The following is a 26,824-nucleotide window of genomic DNA, read 5'->3' as shown; positions in this document are numbered from 1 at the left end:
TGAGCGGGAAAATATCATTTCAATTTTTTAACCTTTATAGTGAGGGAGATTATAATATGGGTGAAAAAATAGGATGAAAATTTTGTAATTAACCCCAGATATGGGGTGGGATTATAATATAGAGTGAGTCCAGCAGCTCCCTTGTAATTAACCCAAGGTAATGCATAAACCGCGGCCTGGGAGTAAAATTTTTGCAGAAGTCCTCAACTTTGTCCAGAGTGAGACTCTCTCGGTGTTCATCCATGGCAGCCCAAGCTGGTTCTTCTTCTGCGCAGGTAAAATCCATCACTTTACGCTTTGGCTGAACCCGAAATCTTGATTATTTTGAAATTTAAAACAAAGGGTTATTGTCAATTATGTGAATCAGGAGGACCAATTTCTAGAAAACGAGGAAGATTTATTTTATGGAGCTGAATCGGGTTGGGTCGAGGCCCGAACATCTTGCGATCACCTTGCTTCCCTGTCGTCTGATCTCGCTCACATTCCCACTCCTGATACTGCCTGCAACAGGTTCCTATTCAATTCTTCTTCTTCTTTTTTTGGTCAATTCATTCAAATCTTTTTTAATTGTGTGTTGTTGGATTCGTGCCAATCTTACCCAGTTCTTGATTCAGCTTTTGATCACTGAATATTTTTACTTAGCATATACATAACCCATCTCCTTAAGGTTGAGGGTCTGCTTTCTCAATTTGTATGGTGTTTCTGAAACATATGGATGAATGCTACTATTGATTGTCATAAGATTTGCAAAAATAAGATAAAAGTTATATAATTCTTACCCACAAGGAATCTTACATTCTTTTTTTATCGGTTAGCGGAGGGAGTTGCATCGTTATTCTTAGCTAATTGTTTCGGTTGGCGGAGGGAACTGCATTGTTATTCCTAGCTAATTGTTGGAAGTGTGCTGATCGAGGTGCCTCATCTACAGCACAACGATCTGCTAGTTTAAATCAACTGTAGTTTGTGTACATCATACAAGATCATATCACCAATTTGTTTTTTTGTACCGTGGTTGCTTAGTTGTGATAGGAATCGAAAGCAATCATTCTTTATGCTTCTGTTTACTCTAAGTGCCATTGATTGAAAGAGAACTTCAAACGAAAGAACATTTTAAGTTTTCTAATTCAATAGAATCTTCGAGTTGTTGAATTACAAAGATCTGTAGCATGCTTCGGTTGATTCTTTATGCTTTACATTGTCCGAGTGCCTGATTCCTGAATCATGCCTAGCATCTTACATCTGCGGAACAATTTTCGTTTATACTAGATGCCAGCATCCCAATGAGAACTGGTTATGTTTGTGCTGTAAGGACGTCCTCTGCAGCCGCTTTGTGAACAAGCACATGCTCCAGCATTACCAGCAGTCTAACCATTGTCTTGCTCTCAGCTATAGGTACAATTACCAATCCTTTCTTCTTAGGCATCCTCAAGTCTTTTTCTTTACTTCTATATAGTCTAATTTCTTACAAATTCCTCTTCTGTCTTGGTTTACATTTCGTGCAGTGACCTATCTGTCTGGTGTTTCTCCTGTGATGCATATTTAGATGCGCAACTGATCCCACAACTGCGGCCTGTATATGAAACTGCCTACATTCTGAAATTCGGCGAGGCGCCACCATTCCGTACGGTTTAATAGCAGACATGGGACATAATCTAACTGTGTTTATATCTGGCGGGGCATGTCACAGTACTCTTCTCAGAGTCAACCTTCATTTTGTTTGCTTATGTTTTCTTATTTGAAAGAGCAGATGGTATCAGATGATCTTCATTACACAAAGCTTGTAATTTATCTGGACGTGTAAAGTTATCAAGCTCGATGAATATCGCTTTGTCTGACTCTTTCCGCATCACGGCATGATAATAGCAGGAAGGATTTTGCTTATGAATATCAATATAAAAATTATCTGCAAATCATGAAATTCTTTATACGAAAGTTGATTACAATCAATGATTTCTGCAAGAATAGCATCAACCCTAATTGTTGATGCACAAAACCGGAGGTCTTGGAACAACAGAAAGTGTCAGGTTTTGTGACCTTCGCTTGGTTGCTTGGTTGCTTCAGTCACTAGTGAGGATAAGTACGTGAATGAATAGAGACAGAGAAGCAAACACAGGATGTACGTGGTTCACCCAGATTGGCTACGTCCACGGAGTAGAGGAGTTCTTATTAGTAGTGAAGGGCTTACACAAGTACAAAGGATCAAGCTCTCAATTTAGTGAGTTCTTGTGAATGATTTAACACAAAATGGCATTAGGCAATATTGTGGGGGAATGACCCCTATTTATAGAAAAACTTGTAGCTTTGTCACATTGACATGTGTCATGTTGTGATTGGTTCTTGATGTCGACACGTGCTGCGCTCTGATTGGCTTCTAATCTTGACACGTGTCGAGTAGTGATTGGCCTCCTGGTCGGAGGGGAACTCTTCTGGGTCCTTGACAGTATAGCGTTGGCCGGTGCTCGGTAGTTTCGGGATTGGTCAAGTATGGTACAAACAGTGCTCCCCTAAGTTCCCGAGTGAGGGAAACTCCTCGGTTGGGGACTTGCAAGATCCAATCCCTTGAGTAATCACGAAACTTCTAAGTACCGAAGTGTGGTCTGATCTTCATCTGCCCTTCTCTGGAAGTACCTTTCCTCCATCCGGGAATGGTGTATTTAGCTGATGTTGACGCACAAGGTAATGTATCAATTTCACTTGAAGCTTACTTGTAGTTTCGGGCTTGGTCAAGTGCGATACAAACCCTATAGTAGGAGTCCCCCAAGTCGCCGAGCTAGGAGATCTGCCGAAAGAGGTGACAGACAAGGTAAGCAGTCAAACTTCCAAGTAAGCAAACCAGGAGCAGAGGTTTGACTTCGGCTTCCGGTTGATTGTTCTCATTCTCCTTGTCTCTCATTCAACTGCCAGGATAAGGAGAAACAAATGGATAAGAGATGATATGAGATACTTTTGCTTTTGAAGAAGTAACTTTCCACAGGCTTATTCTTGAACTGTGCTGGAGGGTTTTCTGGTGCCCTTCAGAGTATAAGGCCGACTCAAAAATTTGAGGGTCAAAACAAGTCCATCAAATCTAGAGTACGTTCGACCTTGATGATATGGGATACTATTGCTGTTGACGGAATAATGAATGTGGTATGGAAAGGTGTCGTGCTGTAGTGATCTGTTTCAGCCCACCGTTGAACCTTCTGCTTCAATCTTTTGCATGGCAGAAGTGGTGTGCAAACTTTGCATTTAAATGGTCCTTCAGAACATTCCTTCATAGTGACTCATTCACGCTTGGCAGCTTCAGTGTAAAGAGCCAATATCTGATCAACTGTCATGAGGTATTTGCCGGTGGAATTCGTGACCTTGATAGCAGTTGAGGATGAGTACTCGAGAGCAATGCTAAGTAAGCGACCAGGCAAAGGCTCCAGGCAGTCAGTTCCAAATTGGAGGTTTGATTTCAGGTTCCGACTGACTGCTCTCTTTCTCCTTGTCCTGCAGGTGTGGACAAGGACAAAGACAAAGACAGGGAGAAAGCATGATATGGGATACTCTTGCTTTCGACCCTGATGATATGAGATACTCTTGTTCTTGGTGTGGCTTATTTGCTGAGGTATTATCGGGGGGAAATAAAGCTGAGTATTTCGAGAGGTTATGTTGAGGGTGCCTTTTCGAATGTGAGAAAGGGTTGAGCATTTTTGCAGGTTTGCCTGTCCGTTGAGGAGGGAGGTCAATGTATATAGGGATTTCCCAATAACAAGTAGTAATGCTATTCCTTTACCCTTCTTGGTCACAGCAATGTAGTGGGAGCTGCCAGCTTCACGTGTTTTAATTTTGTCAGAGCACTTTGAAAAAGTGGTATGTGGTATCTGGAAAGCTGATATTACGTGTGAAGATTACAGACAAGCTTTATCTAAGGAAATCTGGCTCTCGAAGTTCTGAGAGTTGTGCCTCTTCGGTTTTCGAACAAGCAATCCCGTCGAGGATCTGACTCTCGAGATTCGGAAAGCGGTGCTACTCCGGTTTTTGAGAAAGTAATTATGTTGGGAGTCTTTTCTCGAATGTGAGTAAAGGTTGGACGTTCTTGCCAACCTGTCTTGCCGCAAAACACGGAGGTCGACACACATAGGGACTTTCCAGTTGTCAAGCAGTGGTGATGTTCCTTTACCCTTATGGGTAATAGTAGGGTAGCTGGAACTTCGAAATTCTCGTGCCTAAACTTTGTCAGAGATCTTTGACAAAGTTATATGTGGTACCCGAGGAGTTGATGGTGCATATGGAGAGCGGTGATTGAACAGTAAGATTCACGTGCTTTCTACTTCACCAGAAATCTTCGACAGATTGCCCGTAATTTCCGCAAAGCTGAGTGTGCATGTGACAGGTGCTGACGAGGCTGAAAAAGCAGGTGCTTCTTCGATTTCTGAGATCGGCCCTCGTGGTCTCTGAGCAGCCCAGCTTTTGAGAAAGCAAACGCCTCTTCGATTTCTGAAGCTCCGTCGAGTGCAGATTTTTATAGAGGCTGGCATTAAGTTCCACAGCACACTTGAATCTCTACCAGTAGAAGCTTATTTCCTGCACTTCTAAGATCTTGATTTGTCTGACCTCTTCCTTCTTCAACACATTTGAAAATGTCTGGACCCTCCGACCGTCGTTTTGACTTGAACCTTGGAGAAGAGACAGCCACGCCTTCTCCAGACAACATATGGCGCCCATCCTTCATATCCCCTACTGGTCCTCTTACCGTTGGGGATTCTGTGATGAAGAATGATATGACCGCTGCAGTGGTGGCCAGGAACCTTCTCACTCCCAAAGATAACAGACTACTTTCCAAACGGTCTGATGAGTTGGCTGTTAAGGACTCTCTGGCTCTTAGTGTTCAGTGTGCAGGTTCTGTGTCTAATATGGCCCAACGCCTATTTGCTAGAACCCGCCAAGTTGAATCGTTGGCTGCTGAAGTGATGAGTCTCAAACAGGAGATTAGAGGGCTCAAGCATGAGAATAAGCAGTTACACCGGCTCGCCCATGACTATGCTACAAACATGAAGAGGAAGCTTGACCAGATGAAGGAATCTGATGGTAAGGTTTTACTTGATCATCAGCGGTTTGTGGGTTTGTTCCAAAGGCATTTATTGCCTTCGTCCTCTGGGGCTGTACCTGGTAATGAAGCTTCAAATGATGAACCTCCAATGCCTCCTCCTTCTGGGGTTTTGTCAAGTACTGAGGCTCCGGATAACCACCCTCCGGTGCTTTCTCTTTCTGGGGCTCTACCGACTGCTGAGACTTCCCCTAAGCAACCTTTGTGAAGGCTCCCTTTTGTTTGTTTATTTTGACTCATGTATATGTACATATTTGTGGCTTATCGAAAATATTAATAAATAAGCTTTGCTTCATTTCAACATATTGTGTTAAATACACCAAAGCCTTCTTCATAAAGTTCTTTGAATTTTTGCTTTTGTTGAAACCTGTATTGTTGAAGCTTTGTGAGTGAAGCATGTAGTTTGAGGTAGTGTTCCCTTAATTTCCCGAGTGAGGAAAACTTCTCGGTTGGAGACTTGAAAAATCCAAGTCACTGAGTAGTCACGAACTTTTGAGTACCAAGGCGTAGTAGCATATGGTGGGAGTCCCCCAAGTCTCTAGTCGAGGGAGTTGACGAATGAGGTGTCTTGCTAATAGTCCATGTCGTAAGTACCAAAACTTCATTCTTTTGTTTTCTAAGTGGTAGCCCCGGACTTTTTCTTCATATATTTTGTTTATGAAGGTTGCTAGGCCCGAATAAGTGGAATTGCAGAAGGTGTAACGGTTGGTAGCTGTTTTATGGAAAGCCATCTGACTACGATAGTCTTGCACAGGATGACTATAGGGAGATACACACACATACTGCTATGATAGAGGGTGTAACCGTTGGTGCATTACAATCATAATGGAAGCATCACAATGATGGAAGCATCACAATGATGAAAGCATCATAATGATGAAAACACCATAATGATGAAACATCATAATGATGTTTCTTTGGTGGAATTGTTTTTCGTTTCCCCTAACACCCGGAATTGGTTTTCAATATAAGACCATCATCTGTAGCTCGAATCACAAAGTTGGCTTCATGAAAGTTGTTCTTTAATTCCTTAACTACAACATATCCAAATTTGAGAGCCATCAGATCAGTACAACTCTAGAAAATCAGGTACGACGAGTGATTGTTCATCATTTGTCTGTCAACACGTCAGACCTGTTGTGAGCTTCAAAAACTCCATTTTCTCTTGCTTAGATCAACAAACTTTCTTCAGCGAAGTTGTTCCTTAACTTGTGAACTACAACATATCCAAAATTGAGATCCCTCGGAGCTGTATAACTCAAGAAATTCAGGTATGATGAATGACTGGTTATTATTTTTCTGTCAACCCGTCAGATTTGTTGTGAGCTTCGAAACTCCATTTTCTATTGTTCAGATCAGCATGCTTTCTTCATTGAAGTTGTTCCTCATCGTCTCTTTCATAACATATCAAAAATTCAGAATGAACTAATGGTTAAATATTTCCAGATCTTCGAAACATCACAGCAGCTTCGAAATCTGCAAGAATCCGACTGTCATGCTTGGAGCTTCAACACTTTAATTTCCGTGGCTCAAACAGAAATGGTTCCTTCTTGAAAGTTGTTCATCTGCTCAAGAACTAGAGGGTGTCCAAAATTCAGCTCCATTGGAGAGAAGCAGCAGCTGCAAAAATTTGATAGAGAAAAGGAGGCGAAGCTTTGTTGGATTTCTAGGCTGGGGAAGATTCCAGTTTTTGTAGCAACTTCAGTACTGGTGAATTGCTTGTATTTTTGTCCATAACTAAATTTTGGACTTTGAATTATTATTTGATCTATCATAATATGTTTGGGAACATATATAAGTGAATAAATAAGAAGGAAGATTTTGGGCCCTTGTGGGTGTAAAACAAAAAATGTTTAGGTTTTGTGAACAAAATTTGTTTATTTGGAGCAAGGTTTTGTGTTGAAGCTTTGTAGGTGAAGCTTTGGTGTTGAAGCTTTCTAGGTGAAGCTTTGATGGTGAAGCTTTGTAGATGAAGCTTTGTAGATGAAGCTTGCTAGGTGAAGCTTTGATGGTGAAGCTTTGATGGTGAAAGTATGTAGATGAAGCTTTGTAGATGAAGCTTGCTAGGTGAAGCTTTGATGGTGAAGCTTTGATGGTGAAAGTATGTAGATGAAGCTTTCTAGGTGAAGCTTTTTTAGGTGAAGCTTTGTAGGTGAAGCTTTTTTAAGTGAAGCTTTGGGCCCTTGTGAAGCTTTGGAGGTGAAGCTTTTCGGGTGAAGCTTTTTTGGGTGAAGCTTTGTGGGTGAAGCTTTTTAGGGGAAGCTTTGTGGGTGAAGCGTTGGAGGTGAAGCTTTTCGGGTGAAGCTTTTTTTGGGTGAAGCTTTGTGGGTGAAGCTTTTTAGGGGAAGCTTTGTGGGTGAAGCTTTGGAGGTGAAGCTTTTCGGGTGAAGCTTTTTTTGGGTGAAGCTTTGTGGGTGAAGCTTTGTGGGTGAAGCTTTGGAGGTGAAGCTTTTCGGGTGAAGCTTTTTGGATGAAGCCTTTTTTTTTTTTGTTTTTTTTTTTGTTTTTTTTTTTTTTTGGCGCTTGACACGGTCTTCATTTGCTTGTTTTGTAGTGACTGTGGAAGACGGATTGCTTTCTGATTGAGAAGGGTTCCGGCATCGCTTTGCACCATCTTCATGTGGGTAATATAGGAACTTCCTTATGTTTTGATCATGCATGTAGTGATAGAATTTGTTTCTTCTTATTGTAGATGTCAGAGCCTGGAAGTTCTAGTGATGAGGGCTCTTCTAGCTTTAGCTCTAAGTCTGAGTCTGCAATGTCGGAGTCTTCAGGGTCTTTGTTAGAGTTCGGTACTAGAGAAACATTGGATGATCTTCCCAACCGTCAAACTTTAGCTATTGCTAGTTCTTCCTCCATGGCGTTGGGTGAGGGGGTTGTTTTTGATGCCATACCCATAGTTCGCTCTGAGTTCACAGCAGACCATCTAAAGAATAACTTGTTAGATAATGAGAAGCAGGTTGAGGCGCTAAGGCAGTCATGTAATATCCCTCGTAGTGTAGGGATACGTTTGGTACATGATGAAGAATGGCCTTCTGAGCCTCCCCAGGGTCATGTTATGTTCTACACCCAGATATTACTGACTTTAGGGGTGAGACTACCTTTACATCCGTGGTTGCAAAAGATGTTATCTTTGATCGGATATGCACCTGGGCAACTCAATCCTGGTTTCTGGGATACTTTGATTGGATTTTATATCATTTGGATGGAGTGTGGGTTGTGTGAGCCTTCCTTCCATCAGTGGCGTTACTGTTACAAGATGCGCCCAGCAAAATCATGCAATGGTTATGCCGAGTGTGCATGTCGGAGTGAGAGAGAGCGTATTGTGTATGGTAAGAAAAAGGCATACTACACATGGAAAAACCGTTGGTGCTTTCTGTATAATGATTGGGAGTATGATAAGGGTGTCACGCCTGAGCGACGTGTGCTTACTCACTTCCAGACTGTAGGTTGTAACGTATCCACCGTTCGTACTATTTGCTATTTGTTGTGGTCTTTTCTTGCGTCTAACACTTTGCTTCATGTAGTGACGCGGGGCACCATCCAACTGTTTGGGCAGGAGCTATCTGACATAGAGAAGGTGTTGAGGGTGCCCAAAGAGGATAGACACTTAAGCAAGCTACGACCCTTATTTCGTCGGTACGGTTTCCAACCCTTAGTTTCCGAGAGCCAGGGACGATCGAGTAAGTTGTATCCTTCATGTAAACTTAGCTCAATTCCTTACTTTATTTGGAAAGTTGTATTTCTTATTTTGATTTTCCTTATGCAGTGGAGAAGGTAAGCAAGAAAACAGGGACTAGCACCCATAAAAGGAAAACACCAGTGTTAGTTCCTTCGGAAGACATCCTACCGCATAAGAAAATTCATAAGTTCCGAGGGGAACCATCCGTTAGACCTAAGTCCCAAGATGTGGTCCTTAAGGGGCCTGCCTTTAGGAAGACTGGAGTCAAGGCCGTTGATAATGCTGCTGCCGTAGTTGCAGGAGAAGGGAGCCGACTGTTGCCTCATCCTCTTACTATGGAGCACACTGTCCAGGAAAGTGATCCTGGTTCCCGCCATGAGGGGAAAGGCAAGGAAAGAGCTGGCAGTGTCCCGTGGAAGGACTTGAGGGTTGCCACGCGGCCAAAGGATTTTGGGGATATCAACAATTGCTTGGCAGGGCGTCGATTCGCCTTCGATGAGCTCGGAGAGCCCTTAGCTAAGGATGAATCGGATTGCGACCGGATGTTGAAGCTGTCTTCATATGTGAGTGTTACTTTGTCATTTCCTTACTTTTTCCTCTTTATTATCATTATTTAGGTAGTGATGATCGTCTTGCCATGCAGGTCATGGCTGAGTATCACGACAGACTGCAAGAGGTTGAGCGGTACAAGGCAAAACTGAAGGAGAATAAGCAGCTTGTGGACGAGGCCCGGAGGAATAAGGGACTTTTGACTCAGGCCCTCCAACTGAAGGACGAAACCATGGAGAGCTTGAAAAGGCGAAATGGTGAGAACCTAAGGCTTAAGAAATTGTTTGAGGCAACTAAAAAACAGTTGGAGGTGGCTACCTTGGAAGTATCCAAGGTTAGGGGAGAATTGGATGGTGCCTTAGTTGAGATTTCTGAACTGGAGAAGAGCATTCCAACTGAAAGGGAGGCTGCTGTGCAAGAATACTTAAGTTCTTCGACCTTTCATCTTGCTATTAAACCCTACTGTGCTCAAGAAGCTCGCTTTGAAAAAAGGAAATGGATGGCCGTCCTTGATCGTTATGATGATGGGAGCATTCTTCGAAAATACCACGAAGATATAAATGAGCATCATCGAAAGGGCGAGACATTTGTCCTTGCTGTTGATCCTAGCAGCGAAGATGAGTCTGATAATGAAGGTAGTGCTGATGCACAGACTCAGCATGGTGAAGAGGATCTTGGGGATGCAGAGGATGATGGTAGGACACGGAGTGATACTGCCAGGGGCTCGGCTTCAGATGAGAATGAATAGCAGTGTCTTTACTATCTGCATGTATTCTGGATGTAGTAGTCTGATGTGTGTATAACATGTGCCCATGTTATAAGCTTGAGAGTTTTGGATTTTAGGTGTTTATGAGTGTTTGCACTATTATTAATGCATGTTTGGCTATGTATGAATAGATCTATTGTTTGGATATAAGCCATTGTTTGGTTGTTCCTTTCTTTGTATAGTCTTGTCGACACATACTTAGATTTTGCTTCGTGTTGGATATATCTGCTTTGAGGTTTCAACACTTGAGTGTTCCCTTGCTAGGAATGTAAAATAGTGAGGGCTGAGTTGGCTAAATTACCTCTTTATTGAATTCATTGCCAAATGGCCTTCATTACATAGGATGCCGAACGGCTATAGCTCAACACTTGTACATCGTGAGTCTATTTGTAGTAGTACTTCAAGTGATCAGCGTTCCATGGATGGCCAAGGGTCTTGCCATCGGAGCTTCTAAGTGTGTAAGAGCCAGGGCGACTGATGCCAATGACTTCATACGGTCCATCCCAGTTTGGACTAAGTGTGCCTTCACTCGGGACTCTGTCGCAGAGTAATCTTTTCTTTAAGACCCAGTCTCCTATTTTGAAAGAACGAAGCTTGACCCTAGAGTCATAATAGTTGGAGATGCGCTGCTTGTAGGCGACATTCCTCAAGTGAGCTTGGTTTCTGTGTTCCTCGACTAAATCCAAGTTGAGGGTGAGTTGTTTGTCATTTTCACTTTGAATGTAGTTCTGGACTCGGAATGTTGCTTGCTCGAGCTCAACAGGGACAACCGCCTCTGTGCCAAAGGCAAGTGAGAATGGAGTTTCTCCTGTTGAAGTCCGATATGAAGTGCGATATGACCAAAGAACTTGGGGTACAAATTCTGGCCAACAGCCTTTAGCTTTGTCCAAGCTGGTTTTCAAAGTGCGCTTGATTATTTTGTTGATGGCCTCAACTTGTCCATTAGACTGGGGATGAGCTGGAGAGGCAAAGCATAAGCTGATGTTGAACTTAGAGCAGAACAACCTGAACTTCTTGTTGTCAAACTGTCGCCCATTGTCAGTGACTATCGCATTGGGAATGCCGAATCTACAAAGGATGTTCTTCCACACGAAGTCTTCTATCTTTGCCTCAGTAATGGTTGCCAAGGGTTCTACTTCAGCCCACTTTGTGAAGTAGTCCACTGCAACGACTGCGTAACAGACTTTGCCCTTCCCTGCCGGCATTGGGCCGATCAAATCAAGTCCCCACTGGGCGAAGGGCCAAGGGCTGATCATAGGAGTAAGAGGCTCTGGAGGGGAATGAGGAATAGTTGCATATCGTTGACATTTGTCACATGAGCGGGATACTTTGATGGCATCCTGGTGGAGTGTTGGCCAGTAATATCCTTGGCGAAAAGTCTTGTGTGCTAGGGACCGAGATCCAGCATGATCTCCACAGACTCCCTCATGTATTTCCCGAAGGACGATTTCCGCCTCGGCAGGCGTAAGACACCTTAAGTATGGCAGGCTAAAACCTCGCTTATAGAGTTGATCATTGATGATCAGGTAGCGGGTAGACTTGTATCGAATTTGCTTAGCCTGGACTTTATCATTTGGGAGGGTGCCATGAGCAAGGAAATTATAGATCGGGGTGATCCAACTATCCCCCTGTTGTAAGTTGCATACTTCTGCGGCCATGGTGCTTGGTGTTGCCAACAGTTCGACATGAATTTTTCTTCCAATCTTGTCTTCCACAGCTGAGGCGAGGCGAGCCAGGGCGTCTGCATGACTGTTTGCCGCTCGAGGAACTTGGGTGATCTGGTAGTGGAAGTGCTTGAGCAAAAGTTGTGTTTGCGCAAGATATGCTGCCATGGAGCTGTCCTTAGCATCAAAGTTGTTGGTAACCTGGTTGACCACTAATTGGGAGTCACTGAAAATATCAATTTGTTTAACCCCGAGGTGTTTGGCCAAACGTAATCCTGCTAGAAGGGCTTCATACTCGGCCTCATTGTTTGATGCCTTGAATTTGAAACGAAGAGCATACTCCATTGCTACTTTGTCGGGCGTAGTCAAGACTAGTCCCGCTCCACAGCCCTGTTGGTTGGATGAGCCATCAACATACAGACTCCATGCTGAGGTCGTTGATTCTACTTTCTGAGCTTCCGAGGGTAATGAAGCCACTGCTTCAGGTGTAGAAGCAATGTCAACCGGATATGTGAAGTCGGCAATGAAGTCTGCCACTGCTTGGCCCTTCTCAGCTGGCTTTGGTTGGTAGGAGATGTCAAACTCACCCAACGCTATTGCCCATTTGATCATTCGCCCTGAAGTGTCAGGACTTTGGAGTATCTGTCGAAGAGGATAATTGGTAAGCACGATGATGGAGTGCGCTTGGAAGTAAGGGCGGAGTTTTCGAGCAGACATGACCAATGCCAGAGCCAATTTCTCAATGTTAGAGTACCGTGTCTCCGCATCTTGTAAGGCTTTGCTAGCGTAGTAGACAGGTCGCTCAATATTCCCATCCTTTCGAATGAGAACGGAACTTACGGCTGAAGCTGATACCGATAGGTAGATAATGAGAATGTCTCCTACCTCGGGCTTGGAGAGTAGAGGGGCTTTACTCATGTACTCCTTGAGGTTTTTGAATGCCTCGGCACATTCATCAGTCCATGTAATGTACTTCCTACTTCCCTTAAGTGCTTTAAAAAAGGGAGCACATTTGTCTGTGGCCTTAGAAATGAACCTGGTTAAGGCTGCCACCTTGCCAGTAAGGCTCTGGATGTCCTTTGAAGTTACCGGTTCCTTCATGTCGAGGATTGCTTTGATCTTCTCGGGATTAGCTTCAATGCCTCGTTGGCTAATCATGAAACCTAAGAATTTGCCAGAGCCTACGCCGAAGGCACATTTGTTGGGGTTTAACCTCATTCGATACCTCTTCAAAATAGTGAAAGTTTCAGATAGGTTGGTGATGTGTTGGTCAGCATGTTTGCTTTTGACTAACATATCATCAACGTAAACTTCCATGCTCTTCCCAATCTGCTCGGCGAACATTGAGTTGACTAGTCTCTGATAAGTCGCTCCTGCATTCTTTAGGCCGAAAGGCATAACTTTATAGCAGTATAGTCCTCTGTCGGTAGTGAAGGCTGTGTGTTCTTGATCCGAAGGGTTCATGAGGATTTGGTTGTATCCTGAGTAAGCATCCATGAAGCTCAGGAGTTCACACCCGGCCGTAGAGTCTATAAGTCTGTCAATAAGAGGAAGAGGGAAGCTATCTTTCGGACACCCTTTGTTTAGGTCGGTGTAGTCAACACACATTCTCCACAAGACCTTTTGAAGCAAAAGACTTTCTTTGGTCGGATTTTTCTTAACAAGGACCACATTTGCTACCCATGTCGGGTAATTGACTTCGCGGACAAAGCCTATGCCTTTGAGTTTTTCAACTTCTGCTTTCATTGCCTCGTATCGTTCAGCGTCATAAGATCTTCGCTTCTGTCTCACCGGCTTGATCTTGGGGTCAATACTCAAACGATGACAGATGACATCGGGAGAGATGCCTGGCATGTCCTCGTATGACCAGGCGAAGACTTCAGTGTTCTCTTTCAAAAAAGATATCAATGCTAACCGAAGGGGTGGTGACAATGTGGTGCCAATCTTCACCATGCGATCTGGATAATCTCTTGAGATAGGTACCTTCTCCAACTCTTCAGCAGGTTGGGCTTGCTGGGTGAAAGAGTCATCTCGAGGATCATCGGGTTGATTGTTGCTATCAGGAAGATCCAAGTTCGCTTCATCTAGGCTGGTCTTTGTGACTTGGTCATGTACAGACAGGGTTTCCTTGGGTCCGGGCAAGTGTTGTTGCTTAACTGAAGTGTTGTAACATGATCGTGCACTAAGTTGATCTCCTCTGATGTAGCCGTTGCCATGGGGGGTTGGAAATTTCATCAACAGCATATGCGTGGATACCATAGCCTTGAGATCATTGATGCCTGTGCGCCCAAAGATGACATTGTATGCCGTTGGGCAGTCAACCACTAGGAAGTTAGTGGTAATGGTAGCCGTGTAAGGGCCTGTACCAATAGTAAAGGGTAAATGTATGCTCCCTAAGGGTTGCACGATATCACCGGAGAAGCTTATCAGAGGAGAAATCGAGCGATCGAGCAAGTGTTCAGCTACACTAAGTGCCCTGAAAGCTTCGGCAAACATGATATTGACCGAAGCCCCTGTGTCTACGAGGATTCGTCGAACATCAAAGTTGGCTATGTGAGCCTCCACGATCAATGGGTCGTTATGAGGGTAGATGATGCCTCTTTCTTCCTCAGGGTAGAAACATATCGGATCCCAGTTAGGTTTTTGATACTTCCCTCCCCTGATGTCTTCCACGTGAAACACTTGGTGACCAGGCCTCAGACTTCGTTCACTGTTTTTCATGGCCCTATTGGAAGATTCAGATATGGGTGTGCCGCCGCTTATGGAATATATGACATTCACCTGGTGTTGGTTACGGTTATCCCTTTGAGGGTGAAGAAGGAATTGATCAATTTTTCCTTCTCGTGCCAAAGCTTCAATACGATCACGGAGGATGATACATTTCTCGCTATCATGGCCGTTATGCTCATGGTAGCAACAAAACGTGCCCGCGTTATTCGGGGGCGTGTAATCTGGGTGCCTCGGCTTTGGCTTTGGTATCAGGTGAGCTATGCTGGGGTAAATGGCCGCGCATGTGGCATTCAAGGGCGTGTATGTCTCATACCTTGGGGTAGGGGGTATCTTGACGCGGGTTTGACCCACTGCATTGACTGCCTGGGGGCGAGCGTTATTGTGGCGATACCCTTGGTTATCGGGATAGTGTCCCTTACTCTTTTTACTGAAAGGAGAGTGGTGAGGATGGAAATCCTTCCTCTTGCCTTGAAATTGATATGTCTGTTGATTCGGTGAAGCATTATGCAAGGCATGGGGAGGTGCCACTGCTGTTTGGGAAGTCGAGGTCTTCTCATTTAGGTGAGTCTGGCTTCCACCTCCCACTTGTTGATAAAGGATGGTTGTAGGGGGTTTCTCCTGATATGTCTTTGCCTCGGCGGAGGCATGGTTATAAGCCTGCGCCATCACCTCAGAGTAAGTCTTCCAAGTATTGGCATTGATCATGTATTTAAAGAAACAATCACGTAGGCCTGCCGTGAAGGCTTTGAGGGCAGTCTTGTCATCTGCTTCGGCACACCGGGAGTATTCATGGCTGAAGCGGCCAGCATACATACGTAATGACTCGTCTGGCTTCTGGCGGATAGTGTACAAGTCATCTGCAGAGTGCAAGCGATCGGTTTGGAAAATGTGTTGGGAAACAAATAGTTTCCTCAATTCCTCAAATGAGTCTACCGTCTCAGGTGTAAGACGACAATACCAATTTAGAGCTCCACCAGAGAGGGTGGAGGGGAAGAGAAGACATCGCTCTTCGTCGGTGTGCATCCGGTATGCCATGGTGGACTCAAAGAGGTTAAGGTGTTCAATCGGGTCCTCTTTTCCAGTATAAAGTTGCAAGCCAAGCTTTTGCTTTGTCTTTGCTTGAAGGGGGGTGTTGAGGATCCTCCTTGTAAGAGGGCCAGGCCTGGGTTGGTTCCAGTCAGGTATTTCAGCCTGACGTTCAGCCTTCAACTTGTTTACTTCCTCAAGAAGTTGTAGGACAAGGGGGTCCTGAGCGGAGTTATGTGTCACTGGAGCTTTCTTTCGTAAATCTCCATCTCCTCTTGGAATTAGGAAGGTTTGATCAAGGGCATGTGATTTTTCCCTGGACTCGCTGTACTGGCTTCCAGGGTATGTCTGTCGGAACACCTCTGAGTCCCCTGTACCCTCATGTCTCTCTGGGACTTGTTGCCCCTTCCCCAAATTGGTGGCCGGCTTGGGCCGTGGCAGGGGACCGAGTCTCTCAGAAATCCTTGGGTCATTAATCTTTGAGCTTATATGGATGGAATTCTCTCGACGTTGCTTCAGGAAATCCCGACAATCGCGAAAGACGGCTTTTGATCCTTCTGCCCCTTCAGTAAAGAGGTGTCTCCCTCCACTTCTCATGGTTCGGGTTGAAGCAACTGGGTTAAGAGAAGCCTCATGTTGATTATCAAGTCGAGGGGTAATCTGTTCCCTATCAGGGATATCTATGTCGAATGCATGTGACCCTCCATGTTGGAGGGCACCCAGTTGATGGTTGACTTCCACGGGGGCAACAAGCTCGCGTGTCTGAGCTTGCCTAGCTTCGTGGAGTGTCTCGAAGAGCTTCTCATATTGCTCCTGGAGGACCTCATTCTTCATTGCTATCTTGTTGTTCTGAGCTTCCAACTCATCGACTTTAGCTTGAAGAAGAACTCGTTTTCCTTCCTTCTTTCGTTGTTTCGCACTATGTGCAAGGGGGGTGTCATTCTGTGTGCTGTGGCTTCCTTCGCTTCCCATGCTGGAGAGGGATGCCTGGTCAAAAGAAAGTGTACGAATGATAGAAACCAGCTTGACACAGCTGAAGAGAGTAGGAATAAGTGTCGTTTCCCACAGACGGCGCCAAATGTTGATGCACAAAACCGGAGGTCTTGGAACAACAGAAAGTGTCAGGTTTTGTGACCTTCGCTTGGTTGCTTGGTTGCTTCAGTCACTAGTGAGGATAAGTACGTGAATGAATAGAGACAGAGAAGCAAACACAGGATGTACGTGGTTCACCCAGATTGGCTACGTCCACGGAGTAGAGGAGTTCTTATTAGTAGTGAAGGGCTTACACAAGTACAAAGGATCAAGCTCTCAATTTAGTGAGTTCTTGTGAATGATTTAACACAAAATGGCATTAGGCAATATTGTGGGGGAATGACCCCTATTTATAGAAAAACTTGTAGCTTTGTCACATTGACATGTGTCATGTTGTGATTGGTTCTTGATGTCGACACGTGCTGCGCTCTGATTGGCTTCTAATCTTGACACGTGTCGAGTAGTGATTGGCCTCCTGGTCGGAGGGGAACTCTTCTGGGTCCTTGACAGTATAGCGTTGGCCGGTGCTCGGTAGTTTCGGGATTGGTCAAGTATGGTACAAACAATGATTTCTGCAAGAATAGCATCAACCCTAATCATTCAAATCTACTCCAGAAAGTACTTAATAATATGTGTTGTCACCAAAACTTCCGGTAATTCCTAACAGATCGCAAGCACGCCGTTCGCACTCTAACTTGCCCCACCGTGCATCAACTCGTTCACAGGGGAAAATCGGTTTGTTAATGCTGTATCAATATCTCCACATATTAGATCTCAACGAATATAATTTACAACGTTATCAGGCTTCTCAGATTACAGAACCAGAACAGTGGAAGATTTCTGCAGAACGTACCTTCTGTTAACCGTATTATGCACATGACATAGCCATTGGGAGAACTCGGCATGTGATCCAGCCTGTACAGGATTTGATCTGCCAAACATGCACCAAATATACATCTATAAGTTCAAAAGTATACTAAACGAGCATCTGGAGATTGTACGAGTGCAGCATTTGAATCTCACATTTAGATATTTGATACGAAATTACCCTATGACGTAGTTGAGAACTACGGGACACTAGAGAAGAACGAAGATGATGAGTAAAAGATGAAATTGTGAACCTCAGAATTTCTTGAAAGTGATCTGCACATTCCTTGCAGGGGTACATTCGTGATAATATTGACATCTGCATGGTAAATGCAACCAACATGAGTTGCTCAGACTGCCTACTCCAGTTCTTGCACATTGTGTAATATCCGTTTCACCAGTAAACAATATATTATCTCAAGGCTCCTTGTGATATTCCAAAGTAGAAAAAAAAAAAAAAACAGGACATGTATTACAAATGAAAACTTAAAAACTGAATTGCAAAACGACAAACATTTTTCGGTCTACATCATCCTACCTTGAATTCTGACGAGAATCCGTCCAAAAGAATTAAGGATTTCGTGTGCATATATTTTTATAAATCTTCAGTCTGGAGTGCCAGAAATTAATTGTGTGCACGAGAGAGAGAGAGTAGAGAGTAACATACCAATTCCTTTACATCCTTCTTCTGTTGCCTTGTCGGTTTATCTGGATACTAAAATTTTGAAAAAATCTTACCGAAGTTAATCCACATTAAACAACTTAATTACATGAAGCATAATATATCATTGTGATCAAGTGCAGAAGAAGCAGTTACACAAAAGTTATTTTCTGCCAAACAGTTTTTTTTTAGCAAGTAATGTGGCAATTATACTTCGTCAAACATTGCAAAACAATTACTAATACAAACTATTTCCTTTACCTGAGCAGCAAGAGTGTGAAGAAAAGTCCAAGTAGATCTTCCAAGCTCTTCTTTCGTCAAAGGAGCAGCAGATTTTACCTGAACATAAGAAATTGATTCAAATGTAAGAACAATGCGCTTTTGTGTTGGAATTCTAAGTAGGTTTTGACAGAAAAAATGGAATGAAAATATCATAGAGGCTAACTGTGATATTGGTCCATAAACAAACCCAAACTGCATGCATTCTCCGAAAAAACCACATCTTTCGCTTAACCTATACAACTAATGATGATAATAACAATAAAAGAACACTTCCAATTTAAAGGGCTACAAGTTAAACAGCATGTTCAAAAGCCACTTAGTATTACGGTCTAGTGATTTTTTTTTTTGTTCACTTATAAGTGAGAGGTCTTAGGTTCAATTCTTGCCAAAGGTGAATTTAAATCACATTATTGCTAACTCATTGTGAGGCTAAGCCCACCCCACCCCCTTAGTGTAGATAATATCACTTGTAAAAAAAAGGGCAGGTCAAACCACATTACCCATGGCAGCAAATGAGCCAATCTACGTTGCTGGAAAGCAAAGACAAAACCTCACCAGAACCCTAAATATCCACACACAATCCACCGAATGATACTCCAACTAAAACATACTTAAATGGGATTTCACTCTTTAGACTCTCTTTCAGGACTTTTATCAAACAGTTTGCGAACTACCCATCTCTCTAGCAAAGATCACAAACAAGGAAACCCAATAAAGGCTGCGTCTTTAAGAATCAAAACGCTGCAAAATCAGTGAGCTTACCGGATACCAACGACCAAGATTACCTTTTTCGTGCTGAGGATGTCTTTGGATTCGGGATGATCGGCGGAGCCATTGTCTGACCAGGCTACCACCCTGGAGGAGGAGGAGGAAGAGGCGGAGAGAAGGCTTTTTTGGGCGGTGGGTGATGGCTTGTGAGGTTGGGCTATGAGATTATAGAGTTGGGTTTGAATCGAATTGGAGACTTTTGAAAAAGTTTGAAACAGGGCATGGAATGGATGCTCCGACATCTTCACAGACATGGCAATGTTTGGCGGGAAATAAGGTTGGTCTTATTAAACGTAGGCTTTTTCTTTCAGCTCTCTTTTGGTGGGTTCCTTTTTTTTTTGTTTTTTTTTTGTTCGCCAACCTTATTTTTCTTCTAAATACAACGATATTGGAGTTGCTGTTATAAAAATGTAAAAGTTATAGAGAGATAACCTTTATTTGGGACAGGAACGAAGCAGTTGCAGAGTATTATACCAACACAAGCTATTGCAAAGGAAGTAATGTATATTATTACAATTAGATATTTTTCTCTTCCTTTTCTCTCTGTTTTGTTGAACATTCGTAAAGCTCTATTTATAGAGCATCACCATGGAAACAAACAAAAACATTGTTAAGCATATGACATGTTCACTGTATGCATGTAGGCATACATTATATTTACTAAAACTCAGTTGAATACAACACTGTTCAGAAATAGTAAAAGGTTGGAAATGCCCCTTTGTTTTTGCTCTGTTTCTCTTGCTGTTTCCTCATCTGTACAGTCGAATGACTGTTTTACCCATTCACTCCACGCGTCCATCATCCAGTCAACCTCGATTTGGGCTGTCTTCTGGAATTTTCTGTTTGTTTCCTAATTTTGCGTGTTGTGTTTTGTAGAAAAGATGTTGGATGCATGTTTTGGTTGGTTTCGGTCAGAAGTGGCATAAAAAAAATGTGAGATATATTGGCCAGGACAGAAAAGAAGTGATAGGTCATGATGTGACAACTGTTCATTAACAGTAGATTTCCTCCTTTTTTTTAATTTTTTTGGCACAACTAAGAATAAAAATTTATATCTTCTTAATTTTTTAAACCTATATGTATCTGTTGGGAAAACAAAAAAAATATTAAAAAATTGTGATTAAAATAGGACCAGTTTGTGGCACAACTAACAATAAAATTTTATACTTTCTTTATTTTTTCAACCCAGGTATAACAGGTGAGAAGACAGAAAAAAATTATACATATACTAAAACCCAAGAAAAGTTATCACTGTTCATTAACAGTATTCTTCCATTTCCATCCCTGCTTCTTTTTGTTATTTCAACTTTGCCCTTCCTTCCTATATCTCCACCCAGCTTTTCTCTAGATCCTTCCCCATCTATACTAAAACCCAACAAAAGCTCTCCAGTTATTATTTATACTAAAACCCGATGGAAAACCACACATCTGGCAGCAATGGTACATGCCTTTCCACAAAAAATAATTAAAAAACCTTACCTCATCACACCTGGCAGCAATGCATGCCTTGCCATCAAAATATAATTAAAAAAACAAAAATCTGGAACATGCACAGAAAAGCTGAGCATGGATACTGAGTGAGATAGGATAAGTTATCCACTGTTTTGCCACGCGTCGATCATCGTGGATAAGTTCTCTTCAATTGCATCTCTCCAAATCTCCTTTAGTTTCCAAAATCTCCTTCAGTTTCCATTTGCTTTCCTTTTCTCAACCTTTGGTTTCCGATCTTCTCATCTTTCTCATTTTTCTCAGCCAAATCATCTGTGCAAATTTCTTGCGTTTAAAACCCTTGGAAAAATAAATAGTTGCTGCATCTTGCGTTTAAAATCCCTGGGTTAGTACTGATTTTGTTGGTTTTTCGACTTTATCAGGGTAGATTTGTTACCTCCAAGGTCCACCTCTGTTTGGTGGTGAGATTTTTTAACCTTTATAGTATTGCTGTTTTATTTTTATTTTTTTGTAGTTTTCCATGTTCAAGTGGCATTTTTGTATGAATTTTTTTTCTTCTAACTCTCGGTGTTTTCTTTATATCGTTAGATCCGATGTCTGATCATTTTTTGTATCTAATTCTCGGTGTTTTTCGTTTCAGAACACGTTGCTCTATGTTTTTTGGAATTTAGTTTTTGTAATTTTTGGTGTTTTGTTTATATCCTTAGAACTGCCGTTTGGTTGTATGATTTGCTTTTTTTTCTTTTTGTTTCAGGACACTTTGCTCTTCGTTTTTTGGGGCTTCTATGTGCAGCTTCGAACCCGTTTATGCTCAAGGTAAATAATTTCAGTTTTTTCCTTTTAGCATTTTCTGCAACAAATTTTATTTTATTTTATTTTTAATATTGTGAAGTTGTGTTTTCTGTAGTGTGAAAGTCGAATATGTGGGAATTATATATATAGATTAGATTTTGGTGTCTTTTAGGGTTTTATTCTGGAGCTTGCAAACCATTTTTGGGTCATGTATATACTTTATCTCTTTGCTGTTAAATTTATTTTCTATTTGGGTTTTTTGATTGTTTGTCGTTCAATTTTTCCCTGATAACTTAAAAAGAGAGGAATGGTCATGTTTAATTTTTCCGTATTGAATGTCAAATGATCAGTGTATAGATACAAAAAATGATTTCAGTGTATGTAGGCAAGATAAAATTTCTATGTCAAATGGTGAAATATCACGACTTGGTTTCCAGTTTTAATGTTCTTTTTATGTGTTGTCTTTGCTTTCATAAATTGATACTTTATTGTTGATAAAACTGATTTGGTTTTGTAGACCATAATTTTTAAGCAACAAAATTAAGCTGGAAATTAAATTGAGGTATGAATGCTTCCACTTATTCAGGTTAGTCAATTGATCTTTTCCTTTACTGGATTTTATTTTTGAATGTTGTATGATAAAACTAATTTGGTTTTGTAGATTAAGATTTTTAAGCGAGAAAATGAAGTTGGAAATTCAATTGAAATTGTAATAAATTTGCAAATTTGTCAAGTATATCTTACATTCGTGGTTCCATATTCACGTTACCCATAACTATTGAATTTTGTCTCTTGACTGGATGAATTTTTATAGCTTCCAGGATCTACAGTTGCCATGCCTTTGATGGATAAAACATGGAGGACCCAGCTACTACTCTTATAGAGCTTCTTTAGCATTGTAAGTTAAAATTGCATATCATTTTTTTTGCTTCATGGAATTCATTATGTTTAATAGCATACCAATTATGTGATATCAATTGTTATCTTAGTAGCTTCTAACAATTTGTAAAGTACGGATAAATGTGTAGAAGTTTGAATTATACATATTAAAGTTTCATCTATTATACTCTTACTAATTTTTGTTACACAATCAATCATTCACAGGTAATGCTATTCAGAGTGGTTCAAAGAATTTCAAGAGCTTCATTCATCTAATTTATGCTTTTCATGTAAAAATTATTTCAATAAATTCAAACATCTTTCGGTGTAGATAACATTAACATTCTGTAACAATATATTATAGCTTTGAAACATTTTTTTCACACGATTTCTAATCCCGCAGCAACGCGCGGGCAATATTTCTAGTATTATACTATTTACAACAGTTGCGAATTTATACAAACCATATGGTAGGTTTTTGTTTTCCCATATAATTGATGTAAAAACTTAATTAATGCGCTTAGTACTGCTACTTATGAGAAAATGACTAAAGGAATTGATAATAACAACAATGTTTTCGTTCAACTATATTATTAGTTTGAGTGCTAAATCAACTCAAATTGGATAGCCATTTGTATTTCTTTCTTGAACAATGAAAGTTTAAAAAAAAAAGAGCGTATGTGTGTCAATATTGTTGAAATATAAGATGTTTGTTTATTTGTTGACCACGAATATAAAAGTTATGATGATGTAGAAGAGTCAAACCGCATAGGGTAGTTAATTTGCATCAAATATCGAACTCAATTCAAATGTTACAGCATCATGAATCAAATATAAAACTTCTACTCATAAGTAAAGATGAAAATAAAACGTAGTGCTAATTGGTGGTGGTGGTAATGAAATTGATACATTCACATTCTAATATATGCTATTTTGTTAAAATAACTTATATTGAATGAGTACACCGCTACATGACATTTCTACTAATAAAATACACATATATTTATGTTATTAATACAAAACACTACCATGATCATGTGATCATGTCATGTAAGTCTTCTCTTTCTTTGGGGTCTATGCCTCTTCATTTAGGAGGAGAAATTTTTTCATTGTGACGGAAACACGAGTGATACATCACGTGCTTTTATATAAGTAGTAATAAATTTTATTTTTTATGTTATTAATTTTTTTAACACACAAATCTCACCATTTGTATAATAACACGTGATGTACTACTTCGTGTGCCGATCACACTAAAAAATCTCTTGTTCAGGAGGGCCCAACAAAACATCAACATAACTCACGTTGGGAAAGGATCTTGGCTGAATCTTTTCCTAAGGATCCTAGGGATTCCATGATCTCAACCGTTCATTATATATCAAGCGGTAAAAAATTATTTCAAAATTTAAAATTTAAAATTAAATATAAATAATATCTAATAAAAATTAATCACACAATAGACGATAAAAAGTTAACCAAATCTCTAGAATCTCTAAGAAAAAGATCAGGTAAGATCCTCTACCACTCACGTTTGGAGCCAAACACCAAATGTTGATCGCTCATCACGCACCGTATCTTCCCTCCGTTGCCATATTCTTTACGCAATCCTAGACAATGGCGTTTGGAGCCAGGGACCCACCCTACAGCTCTCGTACCGCATGCAACGCATCCAAAGTCAAACATTGACTTGGCCCGAATCAAGAGAAAAAAATCATCTTCGGATCTTTTCCTCTAAGTTCAAGTGATCTGAACCTTTAAAATTTGATCAAACAGTAATAAATTATTATAATTTTTAAATTTTTTTAACTAATTTCTCTGTTTTTTTACTTTGTATTAAATTTCAAAGATCCAGATCATTTTATCCGTGCGCTTTGAAGCAAGATATCCGGAGAGGATTCCCAAATCAAGGACCATATTTTCATCATGACTCCAATCTGCCATGGTTGATTTCCCAGAAGCAGAACAGAAGAGAATATACGGATCCGAAACCTCTCCTGTGAAAAGCATGCAAAACCCAGATTGGAAAATCCATCAATACAGGTACTTTTTCCTGAGAAAAATCAAATCCAACTTCTTTATCTGATTGCTTTTAGTTATGGGTTTTGGTAGAATTGTAATCAGATCCAAATTCTAGGCAAAACCCAGCTCATTGAATCAATTAAAGTGGTTTGAGATTGGGTGAGTTCAAGTATATTTCCCTCTGCTGTATGTGGATGGCTGAAGAGGGAATAATGGTCAGTGAATCCAAGAACGCACCTGCAAAAACAAGTCCAAAGCTGACCCTGTTGCCTCTCATAGCTTTAATTTTCTATGAGGTTTCTGGCGGTCCTTTTGGAGTGGAGGATTCCGTCAGGGCCGGTGGCGGCCCTCTTCTGTCTCTGCTTGGTTTCTTAGTGTTTCCTTTGATTTGGAGCATCCCAGAAGCTTTAGTGACGGCTGAGCTGGCCACAAGCTTCCCGGAAAATGGCGGATATGTGCTTTGGATATCAGCAGCTTTTGGGCCTTTCTGGGGTTTCCAGGAGGGTTTCTGGAAATGGTTTAGTGGGGTTATGGACAATGCTCTTTACCCTGTCCTGTTCCTCGATTACTTGAAGCATTCGTTTCCTATTTTTAACCGGATGGTTGCTCGAATTCCAGCTCTTTTAGGGATAACTTTCTCATTGACTTACTTGAATTACCGCGGATTGCATATTGTCGGGTTCTCTGCTGTTTCCCTTGCAGTTTTCTCCCTTTGCCCATTTGTTGTAATGGCGATTATCTCAATTCCTAGGATAAGGGTTAAGCAGTGGCTAGTTGTAGATTTTAAGAAAGTGGAATGGAGGGGATACTTCAATAGCATGTTTTGGAATCTGAATTATTGGGATAAGGCAAGTACACTTGCAGGGGAGGTTGAAAATCCCAGTAAGACTTTTCCGAAGGCGCTTCTTGGGGCTGTAGTTGTGGTTGTTTCTTCGTATTTGATTCCGCTTCTTGCCGGAACTGGAGCTTTAAACTCTGCATCTAGTGAGTGGACTGATGGGTATTTTGCACAAGTTGGGATGTTGATAGGTGGCGTCTGGCTTAAGTGGTGGATTCAAGCCGCTGCTGCAATGTCTAACATGGGGTTGTTTGAAGCAGAAATGAGTAGTGATGCTTTTCAACTTCTTGGGATGAGTGAGATGGGAATGCTTCCTGCGATATTTGCTTCAAGGTTTGCATTTTCGTACACTTTCGCTCCCTTCACTGGTTCAGTTTTAGCCAATCCGCTGTTTTAGAACATCACAATTGCAACCTCCTGTTTTGAAGGATCCTTCTGTAAAGAAAACGACCTTTTACTTACAAATTTAGTTGGATGCACAGTGGATGAGCGCTGAGCTGATTGTTTTCTTTAACTCTTATCTTGTAGGTCAAAGTATGGAACACCTACCATTAGCATTTTGTGCTCTGCTACCGGAGTTATCTTCTTGTCGTGGATGAGCTTTCAAGAAATCTTGGAATTTCTTAATTTCTTATACGCCATAGGAATGCTTCTGGAGTTCGCAGCTTTTATTAAACTGAGAGTGAAGAAGCCAGACCTTCATAGACCGTACAAAGTTCCCTTCGAAACATTCGGAGCAACAATGCTTTGCCTGCCCCCTGCATTGTTACTTGTTCTTGTTATGTGCTTGGCTTCTCTGAAGACTTTCTTTGTAAGTGGTGCTGTAATTATCTTTGGGGTTTTGTTGTACCTTCTTTTAGTTCAAGCAAAGGATAGAAAGTGGGTGCGTTTCGATGGAGAACAACCTGCTGAGACTCCCATTCACTGTCCGGATGGCCATTCCGCGGTTTCACACTTGCATGAAGAAGGTGCAGACGAGGCTGCAGTCGGCCTGCTCACAGACTTGTCATCGGTTGATACAGAACAAGAGTCCTCCAAGTTAAGGTCCGAAGAAGAAGCCTTGAAGTTAGAGTAGCTGTAAATCTCTATATATTTTGAAGCTTTACGATTGCATGAGTCAAAGCACGATGCGTAAACCAATATAATGTGTATTTAATTAGTGCAATCGGTGTGTAATACAATGAAAAAAACAATGTGTCAAGTTGCATATTGTATTTGGTTTAGACTTTAAGAGAAGACTTGGAGCGCTAATAACATTTTCTAAGGAAACTGAATTTGAGATTGAACTTTATATTAATGTTGGCATTCCGGGATGCAAAATATAAAAACCCGTCGCGGAAAATTGTAAGTCAAATTAGTTGAATATCAGAGTGCGCAACGAACAAAATTACAAAATAAAATGAATATTATTAAACAAACAAGAATGCCGAAACGGCTACAAAATCCCAAGAGGTTACATTGTGAATGATTTATTTCTCAAACTAAATTACAAGCTCTATTTATAGAGAACCAAACCTAAGAAATCCTAACTCGGATGGATTATGCCCAAATCCTACACTAACAAGCAAAACCCAAATACTAAAATAAACTTAAATACTAATATTTTCCAACAAAATTAGTGTAAGCAATATATATAAACAACTCTTTACGCCGACTACAATAAAAGATCAGAATCCGAACTTTAAAATTTCCCTTTTCCTGTGAATATTAATAAGTGGTAATACATCCTCAAACTTGAAGAACTAT

The 26,824-nt window shown here is 41.3% G+C and overlaps 3 protein-coding genes and 2 long non-coding RNA genes across 10 annotated transcripts; 4 read left to right on the top strand and 1 right to left on the bottom strand.

Moving 5' to 3' along the window:
• The first annotated feature begins 33 nt into the window (after positions 1 to 33).
• On the top strand, positions 34 to 1,910 carry LOC103436396 (uncharacterized). Its single transcript, XM_008374824.4, has 4 exons — positions 34 to 275; positions 368 to 510; positions 1,267 to 1,392; positions 1,503 to 1,910. The coding sequence occupies exons 1-4, from the start codon at positions 243 to 245 to the stop codon at positions 1,630 to 1,632; spliced, it is 432 nt and encodes a 143-aa protein (XP_008373046.1). The 5' UTR covers positions 34 to 242; the 3' UTR covers positions 1,633 to 1,910.
• On the bottom strand, positions 1,900 to 19,473 carry LOC103436395 (FAD-linked sulfhydryl oxidase ERV1). 5 transcript variants are annotated; one of them, XR_011580524.1, is made up of 7 exons: positions 19,119 to 19,473; positions 18,313 to 18,390; positions 18,058 to 18,105; positions 17,547 to 17,709; positions 17,377 to 17,454; positions 17,115 to 17,269; positions 1,900 to 1,973 (listed from the first exon to the last, which is right to left on the bottom strand). XR_011580524.1 is itself a non-coding variant. In XM_070820967.1 (7 exons), the coding sequence occupies exons 1-6, from the start codon at positions 19,353 to 19,355 to the stop codon at positions 17,146 to 17,148; spliced, it is 630 nt and encodes a 209-aa protein (XP_070677068.1). In that variant the 5' UTR covers positions 19,356 to 19,471; the 3' UTR covers positions 1,900 to 1,973; positions 17,115 to 17,145. The 5 variants fall into 5 exon arrangements, 4 of the variants coding, with proteins under 4 accessions (XP_070677068.1, XP_070677067.1, XP_028957951.2 ...); XM_070820967.1 differs by having other exon boundaries at positions 17,645 to 17,709; positions 19,119 to 19,471; XM_070820966.1 differs by having other exon boundaries at positions 1,900 to 1,978; positions 17,121 to 17,269; positions 17,645 to 17,709; positions 19,119 to 19,471.
• On the top strand, positions 6,069 to 6,902 carry LOC139195698 (uncharacterized). The gene is made up of 2 exons (XR_011580525.1): positions 6,069 to 6,345; positions 6,521 to 6,902. It is a non-coding gene; the product is annotated as an uncharacterized lncRNA (long non-coding RNA).
• A 986-nt stretch (positions 19,474 to 20,459) lies between the features above and the next one.
• Positions 20,460 to 22,604, top strand: LOC103409344 (uncharacterized). The gene is made up of 5 exons (XR_525135.4): positions 20,460 to 21,011; positions 21,305 to 21,366; positions 21,860 to 21,928; positions 22,157 to 22,240; positions 22,447 to 22,604. It is a non-coding gene; the product is annotated as an uncharacterized lncRNA (long non-coding RNA).
• A 1,359-nt stretch (positions 22,605 to 23,963) lies between these two features.
• Positions 23,964 to 26,369, top strand: LOC103409330 (probable polyamine transporter At3g19553). Of its 2 annotated transcripts, XM_008348137.4 has the most exons (3): positions 23,975 to 24,261; positions 24,356 to 25,411; positions 25,607 to 26,369. In XM_008348137.4, exons 2-3 carry the CDS (start codon positions 24,429 to 24,431, stop codon positions 26,151 to 26,153), a joined length of 1,530 nt encoding a protein of 509 aa, XP_008346359.3. In that variant the 5' UTR covers positions 23,975 to 24,261; positions 24,356 to 24,428; the 3' UTR covers positions 26,154 to 26,369. The 2 variants fall into 2 exon arrangements, with proteins under 2 accessions (XP_017180737.3, XP_008346359.3); XM_017325248.3 differs by having other exon boundaries at positions 23,964 to 25,411.
• The last annotated feature ends 455 nt before the right edge of the window (positions 26,370 to 26,824 follow it).

Source organism: Malus domestica, chromosome 05 (genome assembly GCF_042453785.1).
Source record: "Malus domestica chromosome 05, GDT2T_hap1".
NCBI lineage: Eukaryota > Viridiplantae > Streptophyta > Magnoliopsida > Rosales > Rosaceae > Malus > Malus domestica.
Note: the sequence above shows the minus strand (reverse complement) of the source record. Positions and strands in the feature narration are given on the sequence as shown.

What these genes read in the sequence shown, in the direction of transcription:
- LOC103436396 (XM_008374824.4), top strand. Translation starts at nt 243, where the DNA reads ATGGCAGCCCAAGCTGGTTCTTCTTCTGCGCAG. An exon ending in CCTGATACTGCCTGCAACAG is followed by an intron (nt 511 to 1,266) that starts GTTCCTATTCAA and finishes CGTTTATACTAG; the next exon opens with ATGCCAGCATCCCAATGAGA. An exon ending in TGTCTTGCTCTCAGCTATAG is followed by an intron (nt 1,393 to 1,502) that starts GTACAATTACCA and finishes CATTTCGTGCAG; the next exon opens with TGACCTATCTGTCTGGTGTT.
- LOC103436395 (XM_029102118.2), bottom strand. Translation starts at nt 19,355, where the DNA reads ATGTCTGTGAAGATGTCGGAGCATCCATTCCATGCCCTGTTTCAAACT. An exon ending in TTCGTATCAAATATCTAAAT is followed by an intron (nt 17,455 to 17,546) that starts GTGAGATTCAAA and finishes CATGTTTGGCAG; the next exon opens with ATCAAATCCTGTACAGGCTG. An exon ending in CATAATACGGTTAACAGAAG is followed by an intron (nt 17,270 to 17,376) that starts GTACGTTCTGCA and finishes ATATTGATACAG; the next exon opens with CATTAACAAACCGATTTTCC.
- LOC103409330 (XM_017325248.3), top strand. Translation starts at nt 24,429, where the DNA reads ATGTGGATGGCTGAAGAGGGAATAATGGTCAGTGAATCCAAGAACGCA. An exon ending in CCTGCGATATTTGCTTCAAG is followed by an intron (nt 25,412 to 25,606) that starts GTTTGCATTTTC and finishes CTTATCTTGTAG; the next exon opens with GTCAAAGTATGGAACACCTA.